Raw genomic sequence first — 26,617 nt, 5'->3', positions numbered from 1 at the left:
GATACCCTTTTACCCCTTCCCCTATAATAGTTCAGTCTGATACCTAGATTCTCTCATATGGAATTAATGCTTTTTTCAACCCATAAAAGAGAGAGAGAGAGAGAGAGACAGAGAGACAGAGAGACAGAGACAGAGACAGCAAAAGAGATACTTCCAGGGGCAGCTAGGTGGCTCAGTGGAAAGAGCCATGCCTGAAGATGGGAGGTCCTAGGTTCAAATCTGACCTCAGATACTTCCTAGCTATGTGACCCTGGGTAAGTCACTTAACCCCATTGCCTAACCCTTAGCACTCTTCTGCCTTAGAACCAATACATAGTATTGATTCTAAGATAAAAGGAAAGGGTTTTTTAAAAATTCCATTTTTTTACCTCCAAATTGATCTCATTATTTTATCATCTCACCACAAGATAATATATTTAGGGTTTCAATGGACCTAAGAAGTTACTAAATTTAACCTCCCTATTTTATAGATAAAGAAACTGAGGGAGAGAGGTAAGATTCCTTTCCCAACATCACACAAGTAGTAAGTGGCAAAGTTTGTATTTAAATCCAGATCTTATTCCAAAGCCATTGCTTCACCATACTGTCCCTATCTAGCTTCCCCCATAAATGCCAAAGATTTTAAATCATCAAGCTCAGAACAAAGAGAAATGACATAATTTTTATTTTTTAAAAACCTATAGGAAGAGTCATCTGTTCACAAATAGCAGAAGTTATCCACTTGGATCATAGGTGTAGAACTAGAAGAAATGCTGTAACTAATGTCAATCAACCCTGATCCATTCAAAAACAGAAGAAATTGAAGTCCCAACAGCTTAAGTGACTTGCCCAAAGTCACACAAGTGAGTGGCAAAGCCAAGTTTAATTCTAAAACCAATGTAATCTCCACCTCCTTGCTGCCTCTCCACTTGGTTCCATTCCAACACTTCGCAGATCAGTACTTTCTTTAGTATTGCAAATTATGACCCCTAAAATCAGCAGTTGAACTTGAGTTGATTTGCCTCCCCCCCACATTCATTTCCCTGGTATTTAGCTTTCTCCTGGTTAACCTCAGTAGTTGGGCTTCATGAGTTGAGATGGCTCCCAAAATTCATCCCCTGATGTTTCCTTATTAATCTGCTCAAACTAAGATGGTTCTGATAAACTCTGAAGGGAGTGGGGGGTAGGGGAAATGATGGGCCCCAAGAGGGTTTACAGCTGTCTATAATTATTTATTACCTCTAAGCTAAGAAAAAACAACTGTCTAAATGTTCTCCTGATGTTGGTAATCAATGGAATAAGTCTAGCTAACAAACTAGCCTTTAGGGGTATATGAATGAAGAGCAGAGAACAGAGGAGGATGAAGGCTTAGGATATTCACTGTGATTAGTGGTATGACTCATAGAAAAACTTTATTTTCTTTATCCATAAATTAACGTCCAACCGTGTGAAAGCTGTGAGGCAATTCGAGTGGTTTGTGTATGCCTTAAGCAAATATCCCCCCAAATCTGAGATTGTTTGGGAGTGTCTCTCTAGAAATTTTATAGATAAATTAGGGTTTGGATCCCTGGAAGGGATGATTTTGCTCCCAGGACAGGGAGAGAGTGGAAAGGGCTTCTGGGTGTCTCCCTATGCCAACCTGAGCTGGAAAAATGGACTCACTGTAATTTCTACTTGGATTCCCCAATTGTCACTTTATCTGGGGCTCTTCTGAAGTCTTCTCTGGAGTATCTGTGCAGGAGAATTGGGCTGTACTCTCTCACAACCATCTTTGGCAGTCACCTAGACATCTGCTGAAACTGAGAACAAAGTCATCTCTTACTATCCTTATTAGGAGCTGACTATTCCCTGATGGATTCTTTTTAAAAGTACAAGCAGGGCTGCTAGCCTGTAAAGTTTCTGTTTGCTTTGGAGTGAGCAATTTCACCTGAGCTAAGAGGGGAGGAGCCTAATTATGGCAGAGAGAGGCACAACTTATAACTCCTAATATAACAATCAGGTATATTTACATATATACTCACAAACCCTTTAATATACATTTTCCCAACTGATCTTTACACAGCTCTGAGAGATTGGCAGTGTAACTGTCACATCTGTATTATGGATGAGAAAATGGGCTCAGAGACACTGAATAACACTCATAATTGAAGTTACTAAATGTTGGAGATGAGATTTGAACCCCATCTCTTGACTCCAGTCTGGGGCTCTTTTTTCCTACCCTAGAGCTTTTCCCAGCACACAGGTGCCTTCATTAGGCAGGAAAGGTTAATAGGAGTTTAGCACTGACCCTCAAAGAAAGAGTACTGCCTCTCTTTTCCATTTGGTTTTTATGAAACTCAAATCTAGAGGCCATAAGGCTCTGACTGTTGTGGACAGATGAAAAATAGCTAGAGTAATGGCTTAGAGTAAGAAAACATGGCTTTGAGTCTGGCTCTGTAAATTATTACCTGTGTGGACATGAGGAGTAATTTCTCCTCTGGGCCTAAGACTCCTCTTGATAAAATGAAGGGGCTGGACAAGATATCCTCCAAAGTCTAGCTCTATTTTGCATACAATTCTTTACTTATTTGTCTGTTTATATGATATGTTATAAGGAAATATCTATTATATGTGTTAGGTGTTAACATTCTACTTCTTGCACAGTAGATTGTAAGCTCCTTGAGGGCAGGGTCTATTTCATTTTTATCTTTGTTTCACATACTGCCTAGTGGTTTGCTTTTTTTAACCTTTACCTTTCGTCTTAGAATTAATATTAAGTATTAGTTTCAAGGCAGAGGATTGGTAAGGGCTAGGCAATAGGGGTTAAGTGACTTATTCAGGGTCACACACCTAGGAAGAATGTGATGCCAGATTTGAACCCAGGATCTCCAGTTCCAAGCTGCCTCTCAATCCACTGAGCCATCTAGCTATCCCCAGTAAATATTTAATAAATGTTGACAATAATACTACAGAGCCAAAATGATATATTTTGGAATGGATACTGATAAGGAAACAAGAATGCATCCAGAAGATTATCAGGCTTGGTGAGGGGGCTAGATGCTATATTACAAAAAAATCAATTAAAGGGAATGGGAATTTTATCTTGGGGAAGTGAAGGGTGATTGGGGAAAATGACAGCTGACTTCTAATATTTGATAGTCTTCAAACAGGATTAGACATTAGGGTAAGTAAGAACCAGGAGCCACGGCTACAAGTCACAAAGGTAGATGTAGCCATGATGACTGAAACAACCCAGTTATAATTAGAGCTATCCAAAAGTGGAATGGGATGTCCCAGTAGGGAGCAGGCACCCCCTCATTGGTGCCTAAAGAGTTCAGAAAATGAATCGAAGTTTTTATAGAGTAGATTCTGAAAATGTGCAGAGTGAGATTGGAAAAAGGGTTGTTTTGCATCAAGGATGCCCAGCTGTCTTTCCCCAATCTGTTCAAAGCTGTTTCCCAGAAAGCAGGCCTGGGAGGAATCGAAGACAAAGAGAAGAAAGCTCCACAGGACAGTTAGCCATCACCCTCAGGCAATAGGGGCCTTTTACTCCCCGGTGAGCTCCATAATTAGATATTCACAGATTTAGGAAATGATAAGATAGTCCTGAATTTTCTTCCTTCAGAAATGATTAGACAGACATCTTCTGGCCCCAGAGTTCCTTGATGGCTTTTGAAATTAGAGGCCATGCTGCTATCTGACTCTATAATCCCCAACTAACTTCCTTCTCACTCTTTTCTTTGTAGGGATCTCCTCACTGAGAAAAGAAACATCTTTTGCCACAATTGGAGGACAGTGGCCAGAAGTCCAGCCTTGGTTTCAGAAAGGGAGTTGAAGGCCTGGGGCTAGGTTGGGAAGCATTTCTTCTACCTTCTAAGATAAAGGACATTAAACCCTGCAGAGCAAAATCACTACTAAGGGAAGGCAGGCTATGAATCCAAGTCGTCTGATCCCAGAAATCCACTCCCTGTACATGTAAACATTTTGTTGTTCATTCTTTTAGTCATGTCTGATTCTTAGTTACCTCATTTGGGGTTTTTGTGGTGGAGATACTAGATTGGTTTGCCATTTCCTTCCACCCCAATATCCCAGCCATTTCCTTTTATAGATGAGGAAATTGAGGCAAACAGGGGTTACATAACTTGCCTAGGGTCACGAGTGTCTGAAGAGAGATTTGAACTGAGGAAGATGAGTCTTCCTGACTCCTAGCCCAGCTCTCTGTACAGCATTCCAGCTAGCTGCTTCTGTGTATGTGTATAATACATTGTCTTTATGCTATTATATACTTTATTTTTATGCCATAATATGAAGACAAATAACTGTGCATTTATACATACTTTTATACATATTTGTTCTTTTCCACTAAAATGTAAACTCCTCTCCAGTAGGGATTGTGTCATTCTTTGTCCTTGTATTCTCAGGGTCCAGCACAACACTTGGCACATAGTATATGTTCAATAAAATAATTGTTAACTTAAGGACTAATTGAAGCCAGGTATCCATTGGGGGTTCCTCCAGATTCTTGATACTTGGGTCATAGGCAATGGTTTGAACAAATTTAAAATGTCAATGTATATTTGGCATTCCTAATGTTCTTACTTAAAGCTATCTAAAGCACTGAACAATTAGAACTTTCCTAGGGTCATAAGGAAAGAACCTTAGAATCCAACCTCCTCATTTTCCAGATAAGGAAACTGAGGTCTAGAGTAGTTAAGTTACTTAGGTGGTAAAGTATAAGAGCCACATTTGAACTCAGGTCCTCTAAACCTGAATCAGATGTTCTTACTAGCGAGTGTGCCATGCTGCCTTTTAGAGCTTTGTCCAAAGTCAGGGGCACTTAGCAAAGGGTCTGTGAACTTTTAAAAATTAATCAAAGCAAACCATAGTTCACTTTCATGTTATTGGAAACTGAGGAGCTTTTATAATTTCCCCAAGGTTGCACAGGCAGGAAGTATCAGAGGCAGACTGTGAATCCTAGCCCTCTGATCCCAGATCTAGTGGTCTTTCTACTGTAGCACATATATTTATAGAACATCTATTAAAAAGTGCTTCTCTTGACTATGGGAAGACACAAGCACTAATACTAATACATTGTTAGTAGACTTGTGAAATGGTCCAACAATTCTAGAAAATGAATCAGAATTATGTAAAAAAAAAAGTGACTAAATTGTTCATGTCCTTTGATCAGAGACCTCACTTGTAGGCATGGATCCCAAGGAGGGAAGAGAGAGGTCCCAGAGATAGTTGAATATTCCTAACAGTACTTTTGTGTGTGTTGTAACAAAGAACAGGAACCAACATGTATGCCTATCAAATGGAGAATGGCTGAGCAAATTGGGGTATGAAAGATCTGGAATATTATTGCACTGTAGTGAATGATGAATAAAAGAAATTCGTAGAAACATGAGAAGACATATGAACAGTGATAAAAGCAGAACCAGGAAAACAATAAATACAATGACTGCCATCATGTAAATGAGAAGAACAATAAAGCAAGTGGTGATTTTAATGACCAGCCTTAGTCCAAGAGAATATATGAAGAAATGCAATTGTCTTTATGCCATGGAGTGGTGAGGGACTTTGGGTATGGAATGGTACCTAGGCTGTCAGCCATGGTTGATGAGTCAGATTGTTTTTTTTCTCTTTGTTACAAGGAAAAGCTCAGAGGATTGATGGGGTAGGGGGATTGGGATAGGAATATCTAGAAAAGTCTGTGATATAAAAATTATACGTCTGGCTTCCAAGCTCATTTACTTAATTGAAATTGCTCTTTCCCAAGTTCCTAGAGTACTCTTTATTGCCAAAAAGATGGCCTTTTCTGAGTCTTCATTCTTATTCTTTCATAAGCATTTGACACTGACATCTCCTATGGTTGACTTTCTCCCCCCCCAAGTTAAGTTGCTGGCTTCTTCATATCACTCCTCTGAAATCTCCTTTGCTGAAATTATCCTTAGGGCAGCTAGATGGTGTAGTGGATATAGTGCTGGGCCTGGAGTCAGGAAGACCTAAGTTCAAATCTAGTCTTTGACACTTCCTAGCTGGACAAATAATTTCATCCTGTTTGCCTTTGTTTCCTCATCTGTAAAATGAGCTGGAGAAGGAAATGGCAAACCACCCCAGTATCTCTGCCAAGAAAACCCCAAATGTGGTCACAAAGAGTGAGATGCTACTAAAAACGACTAACAACATCTTTGTTACAGCTGCTATGTGTGGGTGTACCCCAGGCTAAGTGCTAGGCCATCACTTGGTAGTCTCTTCAACTTCCATGGGTTCAATTGTCATCTCAAGGCAGATCACAATAATAATAGCTAATAATAACAGCTAGGATTTAGACAGAGTTTTATGGTTTGCAGAGTACTTTCAATATATTAGCTCATTCACTTCTCACAACATCCTTGTCAGGTAGGTGCTATTATTATTCCATCTACCAATGATGAAACTGAAGCTCAGAGATTAAGTGATTTGTTCAGGGTCAAACAGTAAATATCTAAGGCAAAATTCCAACTCAGGTCTTCATATCATAATTGCCTGGTGAATGGCTCCCTGATCTAAATATCCAGTCCTAGTTTCTCTCCTCAATTCCAGTCCTGTATTTCCAGTCAACTATTATATATCTACAATTGGATGTCTGTAGGCTTCCTAAAACTCTGGATGCCTGAGAGTATGTTATCTTTCCCAGAAATCCTTCTCTCTTCCTAACTTCACTAATTCTTCCAAGGGTACCTCACCACTCTTCTAGTCACTGAGGTCTATAAACTCTTGTTCATTCTCAACTCTTTATTCTCACCTTATTACCAATATAATAATAGCTAACTTTTATGTAATAGCTACTATGTGCTGGGCACTGCACTTAGTGCTTTGCATATATCATCTCATTTGATCCTCACAAGAATCTTAGCAGCTGGGTGCTGCTATTATCCTCATTTTACAATCAAGGAAACTGAGGCAAAAAGAAGTTAAACAACTTGGACTGGGTCACACAGCTAGTAAGTACCAGAGACAGAATTTAAAGTTGGGCCTTTCTGACTCCACACTCAGTGTTCTATCCATGGGAACACCTAAACTACCTTTTTTCTGTTCCCAATATCCAATTGGTTTCTAAGTTTTGTTGATTGTACCTCTCCAATATACCTCCCATTTGTCCCCATCTCACATAGCCCATCTTCCAGTTCAGATTCTCCCTCTCAAGGGACTGTGGCAATAGTCTCTTTATTGGTGGTCTTGTCTTCAGCCTCTCGTCTCTTTAACCCATGCTCCTCATAGCTGTCAAGATGCTATCCCACCTACAGAGAAATGTAAGTACAAAATATAAAGCAATTTCAGAGGGAAGGGCTTTCACAAGGAGGGTTATTGTGTGAGGTGGAAATCAGCAAGGGTCAAGCATGAAGGTGGGACCTGAGCCAAGCCTAGAGGAAGGTAGGGATTCCCAAAGGATAAAATAAGAAGAATACTATAAGCACGGAGGACAGCCTGGACAAAACCATGGATGGGGGAAAAAAGTGTGGCCACCGGAGGTGGGGAAGTGTTATTGCATAATCAATTTGGAAAGAGAAGGTAGAACTAGATGGTGAAATTCTTAAGGAAACTGAGGCAACAAGAGATTAATTTACTTTCCTAAGGCTATACAGCCATCGACAAGCTAATTATTATTCATTTGTTCATTTATTCACAAATTGCACAAAGTTCACAAATTCACAATACTCACAAAACTTCAGAGGATATCGATTAGCCCTAGGATAAAATGGAAATGACTCCATTTGCTATTTAAATCCTTCACAATATCTAGGTCCACTCAAACCGGCCCATTGCTGTCCTCCAATATCCATTTCCCTTTAATGTGCCTTGAATGCACCACCTAACTCTAACTTAAAGGCTCAGCTCAAGTGCCACCTCTCATACCAGCTTGGTCTTGACACTATTCCTCGCCCTCCCCTAGTTGTTAGAATTCTTCCCTATTCCCCTGAAATTACTTTGTTTTGACTGTGTATTTGTATTGCATATTGTATATTGTATATATTGCATTTGTAAATTGCATTATATTTTAGAGGTACCTGTGATATAGAGGCTAGATTTCTGCCCAGATTTTACTTGAGGTTCAAGTCCTACCTCAAACCCTACAGGCTGGATGTGCTGAGTAAGTCACATAGATGCAGGGCTCTAGGCAATGCTTTGAGATTATATGTTTCAGAGAATGTACAGATGTGCAACGGTATTGGCGATTTCTTTACCTTGTGGTTCTTTATACCAGTGAAATCACAGATTCAGTTTCTCTCTGGCTCTCTCTCTCTCTGGCTCTATCTCTAGTTATCAATCTTTATTGATTGATCTATATCTATCTATTTATCAATTGACCAATCTATCAATCTAATCTATATTTATGTGTATTATACAAGACATACACATATGATATATACCTATATGTACATATAAAGTTTTTATGTACACATATGTGTATTTGCATATGTACATATATATAATATTTGTGCATTTGTATATAGTAGAAAGCAATGACAAATCTGGAGAGCCTACTAAAAAGCAGAGACATTGCCTTGCTGACAAAGATCCATATAGTCAGAGTAGGGTTTTTTCCAGTAGTAATGTAGAGCTTCGAGAATTGGACTATAAGGAAAATTGAGGACTGCCAAATTGATGCTTTCAAACTGTGGTGCTGGAGAAGACTTTTAAGAGTCCCTTAGACAGCAAGGAGATTGAATAAGTCAATATTTAAATAAACTCAGTCTCTTCACTGGAGACAAATACTGAAAATAAAGCTTGAATATGTTGGCCACTGCTCTTCAGCACTGCAATGATCTGGAACAACCCTGAAACTCTTATGATGGAGAATGCTCTCCACCTCCAGAGAAAGAACTGTTGGATAGTCTTTCACATCAGTATATCTTTGCTTTTATTTGGGGATTTTGGTTTTGTATGAGTTTGTTCTGCTAACAATGACCAATATGGAAGTGGGTTTTGTAGGAGAATAAAAAACAAAAAACAAAAAAAAAAACTTTGGTTACATAATAAGAAGACAGGACTCATGGGAAAAGACCCTGATATTGGGAATGATTGAAAGCAAAAGAAGAAAGGAATGACAGAGGTTGGGATGGATGGACACTGTCATGGAAGCAATGAACATGAACTTGGGCAGACTTTGGGAGATAATGGAGGACAGAAGGATCTGGTATGCTATGTATGGTCCATGGAGTCTGGAAGAGTCAGACACAACTGATATAAACTGCCCCAGATCAGGAGTTATTTTGTTTTTGGTTTTGTATTCTCATTGGTTGACTAATTCAACATTTATTAAGTACTTACTAACCCATGTGTGAATTTGTATATGTCACCTCCTTTTTTTTTTAGATACTAGTTTCTTCAGTAAAAAGAGGAGGAGGCCTCAAGGGTCCCATCTAGCTCTAGAATCCTAGGAATGGCAGGTCTGACTGGGAAACAATGTGAACTTTTAACAAACCTGCCAAAAATATTGATAAACAGCAGGAATAGTGCCTGAACTTCTCAAACCTTCTGAATCTGAGCCCCAGGCTACATTTCAATGTATATCTCTCTTTGATGTCATCTTTTTTCTGACTCTGCCATCACCATAATGCAGTTGCTCATCACTTCACACCAAGGACTATAATGAAAACAGCCCATTTGTTGGTTGCTCAGACTCAGGTCTCCCCCTTAAAGGTGCCCATCCATCACTGTTCAACTGTCAAACTCATCTGAAAGTACAGGTTCAACAATATTACCTTCCTAATTCAAGAAATTCCAGTGTTTTCCATTACCTCCAGGTTCAAATATAAAATCCTCTCTTCAGCTTTTAAAGCCCTTCATAACATAATCTCTTTCTATCTTTTCAGCCTTCTTGTATGCTTGGTGACTCAAGCACAATGGTACACTGGCCTCCTTGCTCTTCTCCTATATGACTCCATCTCTTTACTCCTAGCATTCTCACACCTGAAACTCAGTCTTTCCTCATTTTTGACTCCTAGCTTCCCTGGCTTCCTTCAGATCTCAACTAAAGTTTAATGCAAGAAGCATTTCCCAGTTCTCCTTAATCTTAGTGCCTTCCCTTTGAGATGATCTCCAGTTTATCCTGTGTGTGTGTGTGTGTGTGTGTGTGTGTGTGTGTGTCTGTGTCTGTGTCTGTGTCTGTGTCTGTGTCTGTGCCTGTGTCTGTGTATAAGTTTGTACATAGTTATTTGCACGTTATTTCCACCATTAGACTGGGAGCTACTTGAGGACAGAGATTGTTTTATCTTTTTTTTTGTATTACCAGAATTTAGCACTTGCTGTTGTTCTGTCTGGAGTTTTTTGTTTTAGTTTTAGCTTTTTTTTCAATCCTGTCTGACTGTTGTGATCCCATTTGGAGTTTTCTTAGCAAAGATACCAGAGTGGTTTGCCATTTCCTTCTCCAGTTCATTTTTTTTCTTTTTTACAAATGAGGAGCCCGAGGCAAACAGAGTTAAGCAACTTGCCCAAAGTCACATAGCTAATAAATGTCTGATGCTAGATTTGAACTCAGTTCCTCTAGACCCCAGACCCAGAACTCTGTTCACTGTGCCACCTAGCTGCCCAAGTTCAGCAGAGTATCTAGTGAGTGTCTGTTAATTGACTGATTACTAAGACAGATATGGAGTGCACTATCATATGTTTTCTCTTGATTGTGTTTCTTTGTTACAAGGGAAGTTCATTCTGGAGGTGGGAGAATTGAAATGCCTGTGATAAAAAAGACAAAAAGCCTCAAAAAACTTATTTTTTTAAAAGGGACTCCTGAAGCCATCTAGTCCAAGCCCTACCTGTACCAAAGTTCCCTCTATGATATGTCTGAAAATTGGTGACCTGGCCTTTTCTTGGAAACCCCAAGTGACTGGAAATGCACTACCTCATGAGGCAAGTCCTTCCATTTTTGATGGTTTTAATTTATTTTGAGACATATATAATTTGCATCTTTATGACTTCCATCCATAATTTCTGGTTCTGCCATCTAGAACCAAGCAGAATAAGCTCTCTTTTTCTTCATAATAACCCAATATTTAATCTCTTTAGGTTTTAGTTTCATCCATAAAATGAGAGAGTGGAACTAACTGTCCTTTCCAGGTCTAAATCTCTTCCATTTAACTGACAAAGTTATTTTTCCCAAGCCCAAATCTAGTCATATCACATTAATGCCCTCCACACTCCACCTCCTCCCCCACAAAGCCAAATAAATTTCAGTGACTCCCCTTTTACCTTCAAGATCAAACATAAAATCCTCTGTTTGGATTTTAAAGCCCTTCAACAATTTGGTCCCTGCCTGCTGTTCTAGTTACTCTGTACTTGACTTCCCACCACATACTCTATGATCCAGAGACACTAGCCTTCTTGTTATTCTTTTCACATAACACTCCATGGCCATATTGGGTCAAATTTCCCTGGGTCCCTTGTGCCTGGGAAGCTCTGCCTCCTCACCTCTGCTTCCTGGCTTCTCTGACAATCTTGAATATAGAATAAATCCCTCCATCTGCACCCAGTGCCTCTCTTTTAGTATAACCTTCCATATGCACTTTAGATAGCTTGTATGTATATATTTTCTATTAGAATATAAGTTCCTTGAGGGCAGCAGACACTATAATTGCTTGTTGGTTTGCCTGGCAAGTCTCTCATCATTTCAGCCCATCTTCCACTCAGCTGTCAAAGTGGTTTTCCTAAGGATCATGACAATCTCTAATATCATTCCCCCACCTCCATTGAATAAATTCCAGTGGCTCCCTGTCACCTCCAGGATTAAGTATAAAATTGTATTTGGCTTTCAGAGCCCTCCATAACCTGACCCCTTCCAGATGTCTCATGCACTTGGTGATCCAGTAATGCAGGCCTCCCTGTTGCTCTCACACAGGACACTCTGGCTTTTGATTCCCAGCATTTTTACTGGCTGTCCCTCCAGCCTGGAATATTCTCTCATTTCTCTCCCCACCTTCTCTCTTTCCTGGTTTCCTTCAAATCCCAGCTAAAATCTCACCTTCTCTAAGGAAGCTTTTCCAGATTCCCTTAATTCTAGTGATTCCCTTTTGTGACTGGAATTCATTTATCCTGCATATATCCTGTTGGTATGTAGTTGTTTGTATGTCATCTTTCCCATGAGACTGTGAGCTCCTTGACAGCAGGGGCTGGCTTTTATCTTTCTTTCTTTCTTTGTATACTCAGATCTCAGCACAATGCCTGATACTTAGGAATCACTTAATAAATGTTTATTGACTGAATGTCTTTAAAAAAAAATTCCCAGTGCTTGGCATAATGGCTGAGGAACTAAGTAGCCTGACTAGCCTGGATTAAAATCCCAGCTGTGCCATTTATAGATTATAAAACCTTCCAGGTGACACTATCCCTCCCTCATTTTGGCTTTGTTATCAGCAAATCTAAGAAAGGGCGTACTTTCACTTCTTCCTTCTGGAAAGGTAGGGCAAGAGCTTGAAAGCCAAAGTGATCTCCACTAAGTGTAAGCGATTTTGGATCTTTCTAGCTGTACGAAAGCGAATGTTTTAAGATGGTACAGTTGGAAGTTGGGTGACTTGAAGTAAGTCACCTCATTTCTCCTGGTCTGTTTCTTCATCAGCAGAATGGGGTTAATAATACCACGGGTCCTCAGCTCAGAAAGCCATGAAGCTGCAAAGGGGTAAAATGTTTTGGGAAGTTTACCTGGGCTCCCTTTCATCATCCATCATCATTATAAATATGGCCCTGGTCCTCGAAGACCCTGTACCCTCTGAAAGTGGATGGACGCTGGGAGTACGAGAGGGATGGTTATGTCCCAAAAAACGTATAACTTTGCCCAGTCTTGGTCTCCCTCCTTCGGGAAAGGGGGAAAGGATCTAGCAAACATCAGGCAGAAGCTGTGCAGGGCGGGTCCCATCCAGCTGCCAGAACCCGGTGGCGGCGCATAAATCCACCCCGCCAGCCTCTCCCGGCCATTCCAGGAAGATCCAGCACGGCCTCACTCACCAGGGGAGAAGGGAAGTGTGCTCCCCATTAAAAAGTCATGGAGAGGCACACAGAGGGTGCCCAGCCACGAACCAAGGCTAGCAGCTCTGGGATTTGGGCTCCCCACGGCGCAGAGCACAGGGAGCAGCCAGGGAACCGGGTAGGGGCCTAACCAGGCCAGGGGTAGAAGAAGCGCACATCCGGGCAGCCGGATCGGCCAGCGGGGGGCGGGGCAGGCCCTGGAGCTGCTCCAAGCTCCCGCATTTTTCCAGGGTGACGTTTCCACAGGAAATACAAACTCACACACAGATACACATACTGAGACACACACGCAACCCCCACCACCACCTCCCACCCCCATAGCAGCCCTGGGGTTCGCTCTAGGGTCGCAAAGTCCCACCAAGCGCTACCCCCATTCTACAACGCACGCAGAACCAGTCTGGCCATTCCCGGCCCCCCGAGCCCAGCCCTGCCCTGCCCAGCCCAGCCCTGCCCTAGCCTAGCCTAGCCTGCCCTGCCCAGGCCGCCCCATTCAGGGCGCTGTCCGACTGGGCTGGCTCGGAGCTGGGGGTGAGGGGAGGAGCCCCCGGGAGCGAAGTCCCGCGCCCTACTCACCCTCCTTGGCTTTCTTTCTTCGGGCCAGAGTTCCTCCAAGTTTTCCCAAGAAGGAGTCATCTTTCTTCCGGGACGGGGGAGACTTGGGGGTGGGGGATTTGGGGGCCGAGGGCGACTTCTGAGGGGAGGTTGCCATGGCGGGGAACAGAGAGCGGAGCTCCGGGAGGGCCGGGCCGGGTAGGACTGGGGCGCACCGAAGGAGAAGGCGTCAGGGCAGGCGGCGGCGGCGGCGGCGGAGACTGAAGCTGCCCCTTTCCAAACGGAAGCGGAATTATTTCAAGCATTTGAGGCAGCTCTCGCTCTCCTTTCCCTTCCCTTGTTCCCTCCCTCCTTGCTCCCTCCCTCCCGCGCTCCTTCCCCGGCCGGAGTTAGCCTGGCCCTTGGTTCTGGCACTCAATGTCCCTGGCTGGGCCGGGCCAGGCCAGGCCACCAGAGCTCACCTAAGGCATACAGGAGCCCCATCCATCCTCAGCCCCAGCAACCTCATCTGTTTCTTACCAGACCCCAGAACTTTTCAATAGTGGACCTGCACTCATCTACCATAAGAGCATCGTTAACTTAGCCCTCCTCCCCCACCTTCGGCACCAGAGTTAGGCAGGCATGCGTTCGAGTCATGAGCCTCTGACATCTACTGTTGCCCTCATTTTCAGAGAGGTCTTTATTGGCTCTCCTGCCTTCCTCTTCTGCTCAAATATGATGGAACTCGTTTAGCCCCCTCAACCTTCTGCTGACCAACAGGAAGAACACAGCAGGCTTGCAGGTTGGATCCTGCTGATAACTGAATGCCAACTTTCAATAGCAGTGTGTGATCTGATTACCTTGAGTCTAGCTGTTCTTTCAGGAAAAGTTGATAGGTAATCTCTAAAGACCCGCCCAGTTCAAACTATTTTAAAAAATTCAAATTTGAAGTGTTCCAGCTGTGAGTTCAGCCTTGAAGATGTTCATTGAGTTCTCTGGAAAGCTTGTGATAAGCTGAGAAACTGTGGTTGCCCCAGGCTCAGGATCTGCCAGTGTCTGACTCCTGAATTTCCCATGGGGACAAGTTAAGAAAGGAATTCTATTCCAACAATTTTCTGTTCTTTTTATCTTTACTTCTCTCTCTTTTGAAAAACTACCCATCCTCAGAGCTTCCCATAGCACAATTTCGGAATTTAGGGGCAGCTAGGTGGCTCAGAGGACAGACTGTCGGTCCTGAAGTTGGGAGGACCTGGGTTCAAATCTAACCTCAGATACTTCTGAAGTGCAAGTCACTTAAGCCAGACACTCTTGTCATGGAACTGATACTAAGACAGAAGGTAATGATTTATTTTTTTTTTTAATTCAGAATCTAAAGTTACAGTCTGGATTTTTCTCTCACTATCCATTTCTGGGAGCCACTGGCTTAAGGGTGACCTTAGTTCTATTCCCAGCTATGACATGTATGAGCTTTTTGACCTTGGGTCAGTTCCTTCTCTTCTTGGCTTCATTTTCGTATGTTATATAATTAGAGGGCTATACTACTGGATATCCTCAAGAGCCCATTTGTTGTTAAGAATCCTCTGATCTAACACCAAGATATCTCCACTAGAGTGTCATGTTTTATCACCTCAAACTCCACCAAGCCCAAAGCCAGATTCATTATCTTCCTACCAGAATTGGTTTCTCTTTCTTACTTGTCATTTTCTGTCAATGGCAGCATTGTTCTCCAACCTCAGGGTTACCTCAGATGACCTATCTAGAATCCTGCCCTATTCTGGCCCTAACCAGCACAGTTTTTCCAATAGGATGTGCTTACATTCTCCATGTCTGTCACATTTGGGTAATTGTTGCAATATTCAGACTTTCTCATTATTATTCTAACTGTTCTTGCAGTCTGTAATCTGTGATCTTTGATGTTACTATTGTCACTATTTTGGAGTACCAGGAGCCTCGCTCACATAAAATGGAGAACTTAATAGATGAATGTTGTGTATGTTCCAACTGCTCCACTGCCTAGCCATTCCTCATCTCTCTCTGCTCTCCTCTTCTTCTGGTCTGCCAATCCCTGGAGACATAGCAATATTGAAGAATATTATATAAACTTAGTTGATAAAACAGCAACAGGGTTTAAGAGGACTGACTACAATTTTGAAAGTTCCACTGTGGGCAAAATGCTATCAAACAGCATTGCATGCTACAGAAAAATTTTTTGTGAAAGGAAGAGTCCATTTATGTGTCAAATTCCATTGTTATCTTATTTTAAGAAATTTTCCCAGCCACCTCAATCTTCAGCAACCACCACATTGATCAAGCGGCAGCCAGCAACATCAAGGCAAGAGCAGGCAAAAGCTAAAGGCAACTTGCTAAAAGCTCAGATGATGGTTAGCATTTTTTAGCAATAAAGAATTTTTTAATTAAAGTATGTACATTGATTTTTTAAAAGACATAATGTTATGGTACATTTAATAGACTATAGTATAAGGAACAGCTAGGTACCTCAGTGGATAGAGAACCAGGCCTAGCGCTTGGAAGTCCTGGCTTCAAATCTGGCCTCAGACACTTCTTTGCTGAGTGATCTTGGGCAAGTCATTTAACCCTAGTTACCTAGCCCTTTTTGCTCTTCTGCCTTGGAATTGTTGCTTAGTATTGATTCTAAGACTGAAGGTAAGTTTTTTTTTTTTTAAATAGACTATAGTCTAGTGTAAACATAAACTTTTTTTACATGTACTAGTGTGATCATTAAATTAAGTCTACACTGCCCATCTTTAGATTTAATCATCAAAGATGAGAGCACCTTCCAATTCTGGGAGGTCCTAACCCACAAGTGCTAGAGTGAGTAATGATCAGAATCAACGGACCGCCCCCTACACTTTCTATGAGAAAGCTGTCTATTGTGATTGGACAAAAAGGCTGGGGGAAGGCACTGGAAGTGATATATATGTGGGCCTTCCAAAGAGGGAGGGGGGTGAGTGAGGCGGCTTCTGGTTTGGTGAAGGGGACCTGAGGGAGCTTTGCTGGTTGGTGACCAAGACTGTTCCATGTGGTGAGTTTAAAGACTGAATCTTCCTGAACTTCTATTAAGAAACTTCCTTTTATAGACTCTGTGAATGAAGTTTGCTGCATTCGCCTCCTGGCCTCAGGCCCTTTTACCCTTGGCTGAGGGTTAAGATCTACCTGGACTAATCAGTGGGATAGATTCTTATTTCTGTACTTCCTCTCTCTCTTCTCATGTAAATAAATTTCCATAAAAGTCAATTTTGATTTGAGATTATTCTTAATTGAGGATTGATAATAGTTCCTCTGGTGACCATCTTTAATATATTGAATCCATAAAGCCCCTTTTTCCCCTTACACTAGGAAAGCAAAAAATTCATGTGACTCACTTAATTGTGATATTTTCAAATTATTGCAATGGTCTAGAACTGAGTACATAAGATCTCTGAGGTATGCCTGTATAATTACCTCCAGCCAAGCCTAGATGGCTATGCCCAGTATGCCCAGTATTCACAAGATTATCAGCACATTTACCAGCAACAAGCAAGAGAAGTGGAGAATAATAATCGAATGTACTAGAACAGTAGGTATCACTAGTTCATCAGCTATATTATCCCCAAATCCCCAACTGTTTCATCAGACCACCAATGCACCTGACTCTCCATACTTTTATTATTCCTTGACCCAGCAATATCTTTACTAGGAGAGAGAGAAGGAGACTTGCATGTCTGCAGCAGAATGTGTAGCCCAACAACAAACTGGTCTGCCTTCCACCAAAGAAAGGAAGAAAAGAAAAAGAGCCAAAGAGCAAAATGGCCTAGCAGATTGCCAAAGACATGGAACATTGGACTAAGAGTTTAAATAAACAAAAAGAAAACTTCAAGAATAGCTTCCAGCCTGTCAATTTCTTGAGGGAGGAAGAGTCAGCAGTACCAGATGCCAACTTTGCTCTCTTTGAGAAGAGGGGAGCTTTGGCTGAAAGACAACTACTTATTCCAGAGCTGGTAAAAAATGGAGAAGAGGAATATCTACTCAAATATGGTCTAGTTGCTGCTTATAGTGATGATTGTAATATTGAGGAAGAATTGATAGAAAGACTTGAAAGTGAAGAAAAACTGACTGATTAGAAGAAAATGGCTTGTCTGCAATTTTCCAACAAAGATGTTTCAGTTGGAAATCAGTAACTGTCCAACTTACAAGAGTAAAACATGGATATCTATGGATAATCTAGACCAGTGATGGCAAACCTTTGAGAAACTGAGTACCCAAACTGCAACCCTCACATCTTACCCCAGACAGGGAAGGGAAGAAGCAATCCAATTAGGCTACTGGGCAGAGGATGATGTAAGAAATGTCGTCAGATGCATGTGGAGAGGGGGAAGGGAGCATCCCTCTTTGGCATGCTCTAGCACACATACCAAAGGTTTGCCAACATGGATCTAGACCATCTGAGCAAGAACAAAAGGTTTTGGAACTAAAGGAGAGAGAAAGATGAAGTGCTATGATGGAGCTAAAGTAAGACAGGAGAAATATGGAACTCCAGAATCTCCAGAACCCAGCCAAAGAAGAAGTTTGAAGCTGGTGCTGTTAATTATGAACAGCCTACTAAGGATGGCATTGGCCAGTCTAACATTGGCAATTAAATGCTACAGGACAGGGGAAGGAGGGTAAGTTTAAGTTTAGGGAAGAGATATTGAGTTATTGTAGCTCCCATTGAAATTCAAAAACAAATAAAAGGAGCTGGCTTGGGAGCAAAGGGCAGTTCCTACTGGGTGTCAACTGCAGATTTTTTATAAGGATGCCATATAGAAAGTCATGTTTGCTTGGTTCACAGAGATGCAATGAGAAGCAGTGCCTTGTTTAGCATCTTTTAAACATTGATAGTTGGCAAGGAACTCTGCTCCCTTCTGCTGAACTGATTGTTAGAACCTATATCCTTAGAAGCATTGCTAATGCTAGGAATGGTTTAGTTCTAACCTTTCTATTCTCGTGGAGATTTTTCTTCCTCCTCAAAGTTTTTTTCCATAAGCAGGCTTGGAGGAGAAGTCATTTTATTGAGCATTACTATAATTGACTATATTGTATCTGTGTAAACCATGTTGTAGTATATACTATGTTCTTCTGATTCACTGTAAATGTTAAGAGGTGTTAGGTATTAACACTGATGACTTATTTTTTGTTGTTGTTCTCTCTAATTTTGGCAGAAGCTTTGTGTATATTTTGTATAATATGCATACTTAAAGAAAAGCCCTTATCTTCTGTCTTAGAATCAATATATAGTAAGGACTAGGCATTTCTGTAAAGTGACTTGCCCAAAGTCACCCAGCTAGGAAATGTCTGAGGTCAGATTTGAACCCAGGACTGTCTGTCTCTAGGCCTGGCACTCCATCCACTGAGCTACCTCAATATACATATTTTATGAAGATATTTAGTACATTTGTCAAGTCTGGCTCCTTAAAAAAAAAGAATTATAAGAGGGATGCCCTATACCTCAATAATTTCACATACCTGGACATACCATAGAATCAATTGGACCTACAAACTAGTTGTAAACAAAGTCTAGTATCCCTTTTGGATCTATCCTTCAAAGACATTTTTATTAGTTATGAAAAAGTCTTGATGAATTTGGAAGGAGTGAAAGCCCTTGGTTGAAGAGAAATGATGCCTACTACATAAAGAAGTATGTTTATATTGGCTGAAAAGATTCAGTCACACCTTTTGGTTTTTTGAATAAAATAACAGATGAGTTCAGAACTTTGATGATTCCAGGGGTAAGCAAGGAGAGCAAGCAGCTCCAACAAAGCCAATACCAAACTTGTGGGAGGAAGGGGATGATAGGGAGGAGTAGAGCCTCATCTCTTGATCAAAGGAGGACCTCATACACTTCAGAGGATTTGGACCTCTCATAAGTATCCTAGCAGCATCTATGAACTGCAATTGTTCATCTCAAACTAGTGTTCTAATACAAATCTGTGCACTACTGAAATTGTTGAATGGGTAGTATAAATCCCTTACTTTATCTCCTCAGCACCTACTCATTCCTTAACCTCCTGCAACCTGTGGCTTCTCTTCATGGTCACCCACACCCTTCTTCTTGCCAAATCCAAAGGTCTTTTGAAGTCTACATTCTTCTTGAACTTTCTTTGACATTCAGCACTGTTGAATACTCACTTCTTTTTCAAACTCCTTCCCTTGTCTTCCCTAGTCCTCATTGCTCATGATCTTTCTGATTACTCATCTCTTTCTTTCCTGACTTTTTTTGTTGTCTTCCTTTGTCTGTTAGTATCCTCCAAGATTCTATCCTGGATCCTCAGCTATTTTCTCTAAATTCTCTTCATTTCCTTCAGTGAGCTCATCCAATTTTCAGTTATAACAATCACCTCAATATAGTCTTCAGAAGGGATCCAACCCATTCATTGTGCAGACGAGAAAATTGAAAGCCAAATATTTTAAGTGATTTATCCAAGGTCACATAAGTAGTAAGTGGTAGAATCAGGATTTGAACTTGAGTCCAAGGGATAAGTAGAGTCCCAAAGCAATAAGAGAAATTGTAGAATCTTAGAGTTCTCATAATCTACAAGGGGAAGAGGTACCTCTAGGCTCACTTACCAATAATTTTCAATTGACCCAGTCACAGAAATCACAGGAATGAATTGGTGTTACTGTGTCACAGGGCCAGAACACATGTCTTATGGAATAGAGCCAAACTTCATAAGAAGTGTCCAAGGTCAGCAGATCAGAGAACTTATTATGTACCCAATTTACAGAATCAAAAGATTCCAGTTTTGCTACTTACTGCTTATGTGGCCTTCAAGAAATCATTTAATGTCTCTGAGCTTCTACTCCCTTACCTGTAAAATGGTAAATTAGATTAGAGCAATCTGGATGGCCCTTTCAGCTCTAATTCCTATGATTTTATAAGGTGAGCAAGAGTAATTTGGCTGGGACCTAAGGTGCATGTAAGACAATTCTGTGAAATAGGGCTGGACAAGTAGACTGAGTTATAGAGGGCCTCAAAAGTCAGCATTATGATCTTATCCTCTCTTTGGTAGACAATTGGTAAGCACTGGCTATTTTTGATCAGAAAAAATGACCTGGTCATCTAGAGAGGTTGTTTGGGTATTGGTGGGTGAGGTAGATCAGAAAAGGGCTAGACTGAGGGCATAAAGCTAAAAGAAGACCATGACACTAGTCTAGGTGAAAAGATATAAGGATCTGAGCTATACTGATTGTTAAGGGAATCAAAAGCAGGAGCTAGATGTGAGATATATTGAGATGGCAGCAGCAAGACTTGACAATTCATCAGATACACTTGGGATGAGGAAAAGGATACTAACAGATAAGGGAAGCCAGGGAAAGAAAGAGATGAGTTATCAGAAAGATTATGAGCAATGAAGACTAGGAAAGACAAAGGAAGAATACACACACACACACACACACACACACACACACACACACACGTTATTCTTCGGGAGCTCATTGTGATTGCAGCTGAAGAAGAGAAAGGAGACAGTAGGTTTAATCCAGAGTTAGAAATAAACCAAACAACCTCAGTGAAATATTCTGGGGGGTGAAAAAGGGTCAGGGAGGAAGAGAGGAGTAAAAGGATTGCCAAGCAACAAAGAGAGGGCGATTGAATTCAGACAACATGAATTCCTTTAGGAGTAGGTCTGCCTTCAGTAACTCACTGTGGCTGTTGCAAGAGCGTAAAAAACAGACAGTGGGTTGAACCAGGGTTAAGAATAAAACCACCAAGTTTAATGGAAAATTCTGGAGGTGGCTAATGCAGGTGTCCATGAAATCCCAGCTGGAAAGGGAATTGTTTTTTTTTTTTTCTTAAACATATCTTTGTGCCTCAGACCTCTTCATAAGCAGAGCAACTAAGTCTTAGATGTCAGTGTCTGTGTAAAGTTCAGTGTTGGCAGAGGGTTGCCCATACTGGGATTTCTTCATGCTGACAAATTTGAAGATTCTTTATATGTTCCTTTTGTGACTTGATGTTCAATTGTACATAACTTTGGGAAGTATAGACTCCTGTGGTGGACCAAATACATCTAATATTTAGGAAGGGATTTGCAAAACACTTCCGGTTATAATTATTGTTTTGTTTTGTTTTTTAAACCCTTGTACTTCGGTGTATTGTCTCATAGGTGGAAGATTGGTAAGGGTGGGCAATGGGGGTCAAGGGACTTGCCCAGGGTCACACAGCTGGGAAGTGGCTGAGGCCGGGTTTGAACCTTGGACCTCCCGTCTCTAGGCCTGGCTCTCACTCCACTGAGCTACCCAGCTGCCCTATAATTATTGTTTTAATAAATTAGTTTGGGCTGCTTTGGGAAGTAAAGTAGTGATTTCCCCATCCCCAGAGATCTTCAAGCAAAGGGTGGATAAACTCTTGTCAGGGATATTTAGAGGAGATTCTTGTTAAGGTACAGATTCCTTCAATTTTTCAGAGAATCTGTCATCTCATCTATAAGATGATGACCCATCTGTACCATGATCCCACAATGTCTGTCCCAAGTGACTCTTGCCCAGGCCCTTCCACAGATCCTCTTTAGGGGGTTCACCCAATGGGATGGGGGCCTTCCTCTAGGGCATGTGAACCATATCATGATGATAATCTGAGATTATAACTACCCAGATCATATATTACTCAGGATATATATGATTAGCCTACCTCCCTTTTGTAATCATATATATCCTGAGTAATATATGATCATGATTATAATCTGAATGATGTATTCTATACCACTTTTTGTGCAATAGTCATTTTGAGTAAAATGTTTAGGACTATTGAAATCCTTAGGAGAAGACATAGCAGAGTAGGGAGAAAGCTGGACCTCAAAGTCTGGAAAACTTGGGTTCAAGTCTTACCTCCAACATATCTGTGATTTTGGCCAAGTCACTTAAACTCTTAGTATCTCAGGTAATTCTCTAAAATTACAACTTGAAAAGTTGCCTATTTCTACTGGTAAAGGGAATTATCTTTTTCTTTTTCATTTTTTAAAAACCCTTACCTTCCATCTTAGAATCAATATGGTATATTGGTTCCAAAGTAGAACAGTATTGAACTAAATAATAGGAGTTAACTGACTTGCCCAAGGTTACCCACGTAGGAAGTGTCTAAGGCTAGATTTGAACCCAGAACCTCTTTTCTTTAAGCTTGGCTTTTGATCCACTGAGCCACCTCGCTGCCCCACTGGAGTTTTCTTACTAAGAGTTCCCTACAATAGTGAAATCACAGGATCAGGCCATACTCTCACCCTTCACTCTTCTAAAAAAAAAACAAAAAAAAAACAACAACAACAACAAAAAAAACTTCTTTCCATTGTCCTTTGGGTTTCCAACAATTTCATTTCTTTGGAGACTATAATATTCTGTGATTTACAACCATATTCTGTCATCAGATGATTACCAGTATTGAAAAAATAGTGCTTGGCTTTAATGAGTAGCTTGGGCTCTTTGAAAGCATTGCATAGGCTCCCCGATTCAATCCAGTTGAATCTTTTCCTTAGTTTTACAGTAGGGCCACCTACATATCTGCAATAGTTGCACCAAGGTGGCCTTCACACTTGTCCCTGTCCTTTTTAGCCATACATAGCCTGATGCCTGGGTCAATTCTACTTGAGGCCAAACCCCTATGGGCAACGATAACCAACCTGAACTCATTCCTCAATAATTTTAACATACTTCTACCTCCATAAAATCCTTATCATCCCAGTGACTCTGAACCCCTAGTTGCAACTGTTCCAATTCCATTCTTCCTCTTACCACTGACTGCTCACTTATTCCAATCACACTCAACACTTCCTCCCACTGTTCTATTCTAAGGCTGTACTCTCTGAATTCCTATTCCAAAGATAGTAAACTAGCTTTTATCTTAAGCCTTTTCCTTTCTCATTCCTTTCATCTTCTTGTGCTCACTGAGATCTGAATTCTTCCTGATGAATTTCCCTGGGTATCCTTTGCAGCACTGGTTATAATCACTCATACCCCCAACTCACTGGTTGTTGTGGGGAAACTTGAATATCCCTTGCCCCCACCCCAATTGCCACATTCATGCTTTCCCTCTGCTTCCATCACTCAATAACTTTTCCTCCTTTGAAGTTCATTCAATCTATATTCATCACCCACTTGAAATTCTAGTGACTGCTCTACACTGACTTCTAGGGCACTTTCCATCCTTCTCTATCAGATTGCTTCCCCTATCATTCCCCCTCTCTAACTCATCTCCAATCTCTCCTTGTCTATTGGATGCCATATATCTACTTACCTACTGCCATGACTTCTCCACCTTCAAAAAACGCTCGAGGATCCTTCTAGCCCTATGAGTTATCATCCTATTTCTCTCCTCCTTTTTGAGGCTAAAGTCCTTGAGTAGGTCCTGTAAGAGGTGTATCATCCATTCCCTTTCCTTTCATTCTCTCAAAATTCTCTCAGTTTGGCTACCAACCTCATCATTCGGTTGAAACTACCCTCTCCAAAGTTACTAATGATCTCTTAGCTGCCAAATGTAATGGATTTTTCTTCATCTTCATCCTTCTTGACCCCTTTATAGCCTTCGATTCTATTCATGACCTTCTTCTCCTTGATAACCTCCTCTTTCTAGGTGTTTGTGATGTTGCTCTCTCCTGATTTTTCTTCTACCTATATGACTTCTTCACAGGCTCCTTTGGGAGAATCTTGATCTAGATCATGCTCACTAATCCTTGATACTTCCAGTGCTCTAGCTTGAACCCTTTTCTCTTCTATACTATTTCAACTTGATCATCTTATCAGTCTCCATGGATTCAATTATCACCTATGTACTGATGATTCTCTGTTTGTCTCACTCTAGCCTGTCTAGTGACTTCCAATCTGGTATCTTTAACTGTCTATTGGACAATTTGATTTGGATTTCCCATAGACATTTTAAACTCAGCACATCCCAAACTAAATTCATTATGGTTTCCCCCAAACCCTTCCCTTCCACTTAATTCCTTATTACAGTTGAGGGTAACACTATTGTCCCAGTTACCCAGACTCACAACTCAAATGTAATCCTCAATTCCTCATTCTCTCACCACCTCTCCAAACTGAATTGTCAAATCCTGTTGGTCCTACTTTTGAAGTAGATCAAATATGGTCTAATTTTTATTTCATCTCTCACTTACTTATTCTCTCCTTTCTCTCCTTTGACATTGCTACCAGCTTGGTGTAAACTCTCATCACCTACTGCTTGGACTACTGCTCCCAGTTGGTCTTCCTGCTTCAAGTCTTACCTTTTTCACTCTAATCCAAACCTCTGTTCATCTATTACACATTCCTAAAGCACAAGTCTAACTATGGCATCTCTCTACTTAAGAACCTCTAGTGGCTCCCTTTTATGCCAAAGATCAAATATAAAAAATCCAGTTTGGTTTTTAAAGCCCTTCATAACCTGGCCCCTTCCTACTTTTCCATTCTTCTTGTACCTTATAGGCTCCCCACCATGTATTCTATGATCCAGTGATATTGGCTTCCTTGCTTTTCTTGGAACATCCCATTCTAGATCCTAGCACTGAACATTTTCACTGGCTCTCTCCCATACCTGGAAGACTGTCCTTCATTTCTACTACCTCTTGACTTCCTTAAAGTATCAAGTAAAGTCCCACCTTCTACAAAAAACCTTTCTTGGTCCTCAGTGCCTTTCCTTTGACATGACCTCTAATCTATCTTGTCTATATCTTGTTTGTATATAGTTGTTTTGTATGTCATCTGCTCCATTAGATTATGAGCTCCTTGAGAACGTGTTTTTTGCTTTTTTTTTTGTAATCCCATCTCTTCATGCCTGACACTTAATGAATGCTTGTTGAATGACTGAAGAATGGAAAAGAACATCGGTAGTCATCTTACCAGGAAAAATCAAGAGAGGAAACATTAAAAAAAAAAGCCACCACCAACAAAAAGCTATGGGAGAAGCAGCTCAGGCAGCTCTGAGAAAAGAAATCCAGGTCTAGGGACAGGTGGTCCTGGGTTCAAATCTGTCCTTAGATGCTTCCTAGCTATGTGATAATGGGCAACTCACTTAACTCCAGTTGCCTAGACCTTACTGCTCTTCTGTCTGAACCAATAATTAGTATTACTAGATTAGTATTAGCAGATTCTAAGACAGAAGGTAAGGACTAAAAAAAAAAACCAGAAACTATGGGACCATATGCTTACATTCCCAACTCTATTAAATATTTATGCATGCAAAAGACCAGAAATACAAGGAGATTCATTAAGGGAATAGATTAATGAATGAGATCTTGTCACAAAGGATGACTTGCATAATTTCATACCCTTGCCCTTGGGTTCTTGTTGTTCACTTGTTTCAGTCATGTCCAACTCTTTGTGACCTCGTTCGGGGTTTCCTTGGCAAAGATCCTGGAGTGGCTTGCCATTTCCTTCTCTGACTCATTTGACAGATGAGGTAAACAGAGTTAAGGGACTTACTTGCTGAGGATCACACAGCTAAGTAAGTGTCTAAGGCCAGATTTAAAGTCATGAAGAGGAGTCTTCCTGATTCCAAGCCCAGGGCTCTATCCTCTCTATACCACCTAGCTTGCCCTTGGAGGGTCACACTCAACAACAGAATTTTATTACTGTGGCTAATCTGATGGCCTTAATAGTAATAGAATGTAAATTCCTTGGAGGCAGGGACTCCTTTGTTTTTGTCTTTTAACTCCAGCTCAAGCATCACTTTCCACACAGAATCAGGTTCTCCTGAACTAATCCCATAAGTGCTAGTGCCCTACATCCCAAACAACTTTTTGTGTTAAGTTGTTTGGTTTTATATATATATATATACATATATATATATATATTTGATTTATATATAGATAGATATCACCCTACTCTCCTAAGCTAAATCCCTATAACAATATATATAGTTATATATCATCCTACTCTCCTAAGTTAAATCCCTATAACAAAGTTCAATCCCTATAACAATATATATTGTTATAGGGATTTAGCTTATGATTGACAGGAACAGGTTCCAGAACTCTGAGTGGGTGACTAGCAGGGAAAGTCAGTTGCTCCTTGAAAATTCCCTACTCTCCTAAGCTAAATCCCTATGATTATATATACATATATATATATATATATATAATTTTTTAAATTTATATTTGAC

The 26,617-nt window shown here is 40.8% G+C and overlaps 1 protein-coding gene and 1 pseudogene across 1 annotated transcript in view; one reads left to right on the top strand and one right to left on the bottom strand.

The window, feature by feature from the left end:
• The window catches only part of PARVA (parvin alpha), a 177,151-nt gene extending 163,299 nt beyond the window's left edge, over positions 1-13,852 (bottom strand). Inside the window, exon 1 of the mRNA XM_044681053.1 lies at positions 13,534-13,852. Within this exon, the coding sequence (XP_044536988.1) occupies positions 13,534-13,669 (136 nt within the window). The 5' untranslated portion in view covers positions 13,670-13,852. The remainder of the gene's footprint in view (positions 1-13,533) is intronic.
• LOC123252538 lies at positions 13,668-18,330 on the top strand (annotated as a pseudogene).
• The last annotated feature ends 8,287 nt before the right edge of the window (positions 18,331-26,617 follow it).

Source organism: Gracilinanus agilis, chromosome 6 (genome assembly GCF_016433145.1).
Source record: "Gracilinanus agilis isolate LMUSP501 chromosome 6, AgileGrace, whole genome shotgun sequence".
In the NCBI taxonomy this organism is placed as follows: Eukaryota; Metazoa; Chordata; class Mammalia; order Didelphimorphia; family Didelphidae; genus Gracilinanus; species Gracilinanus agilis.
This window is presented reverse-complemented; position numbering and strand designations above follow the sequence as displayed.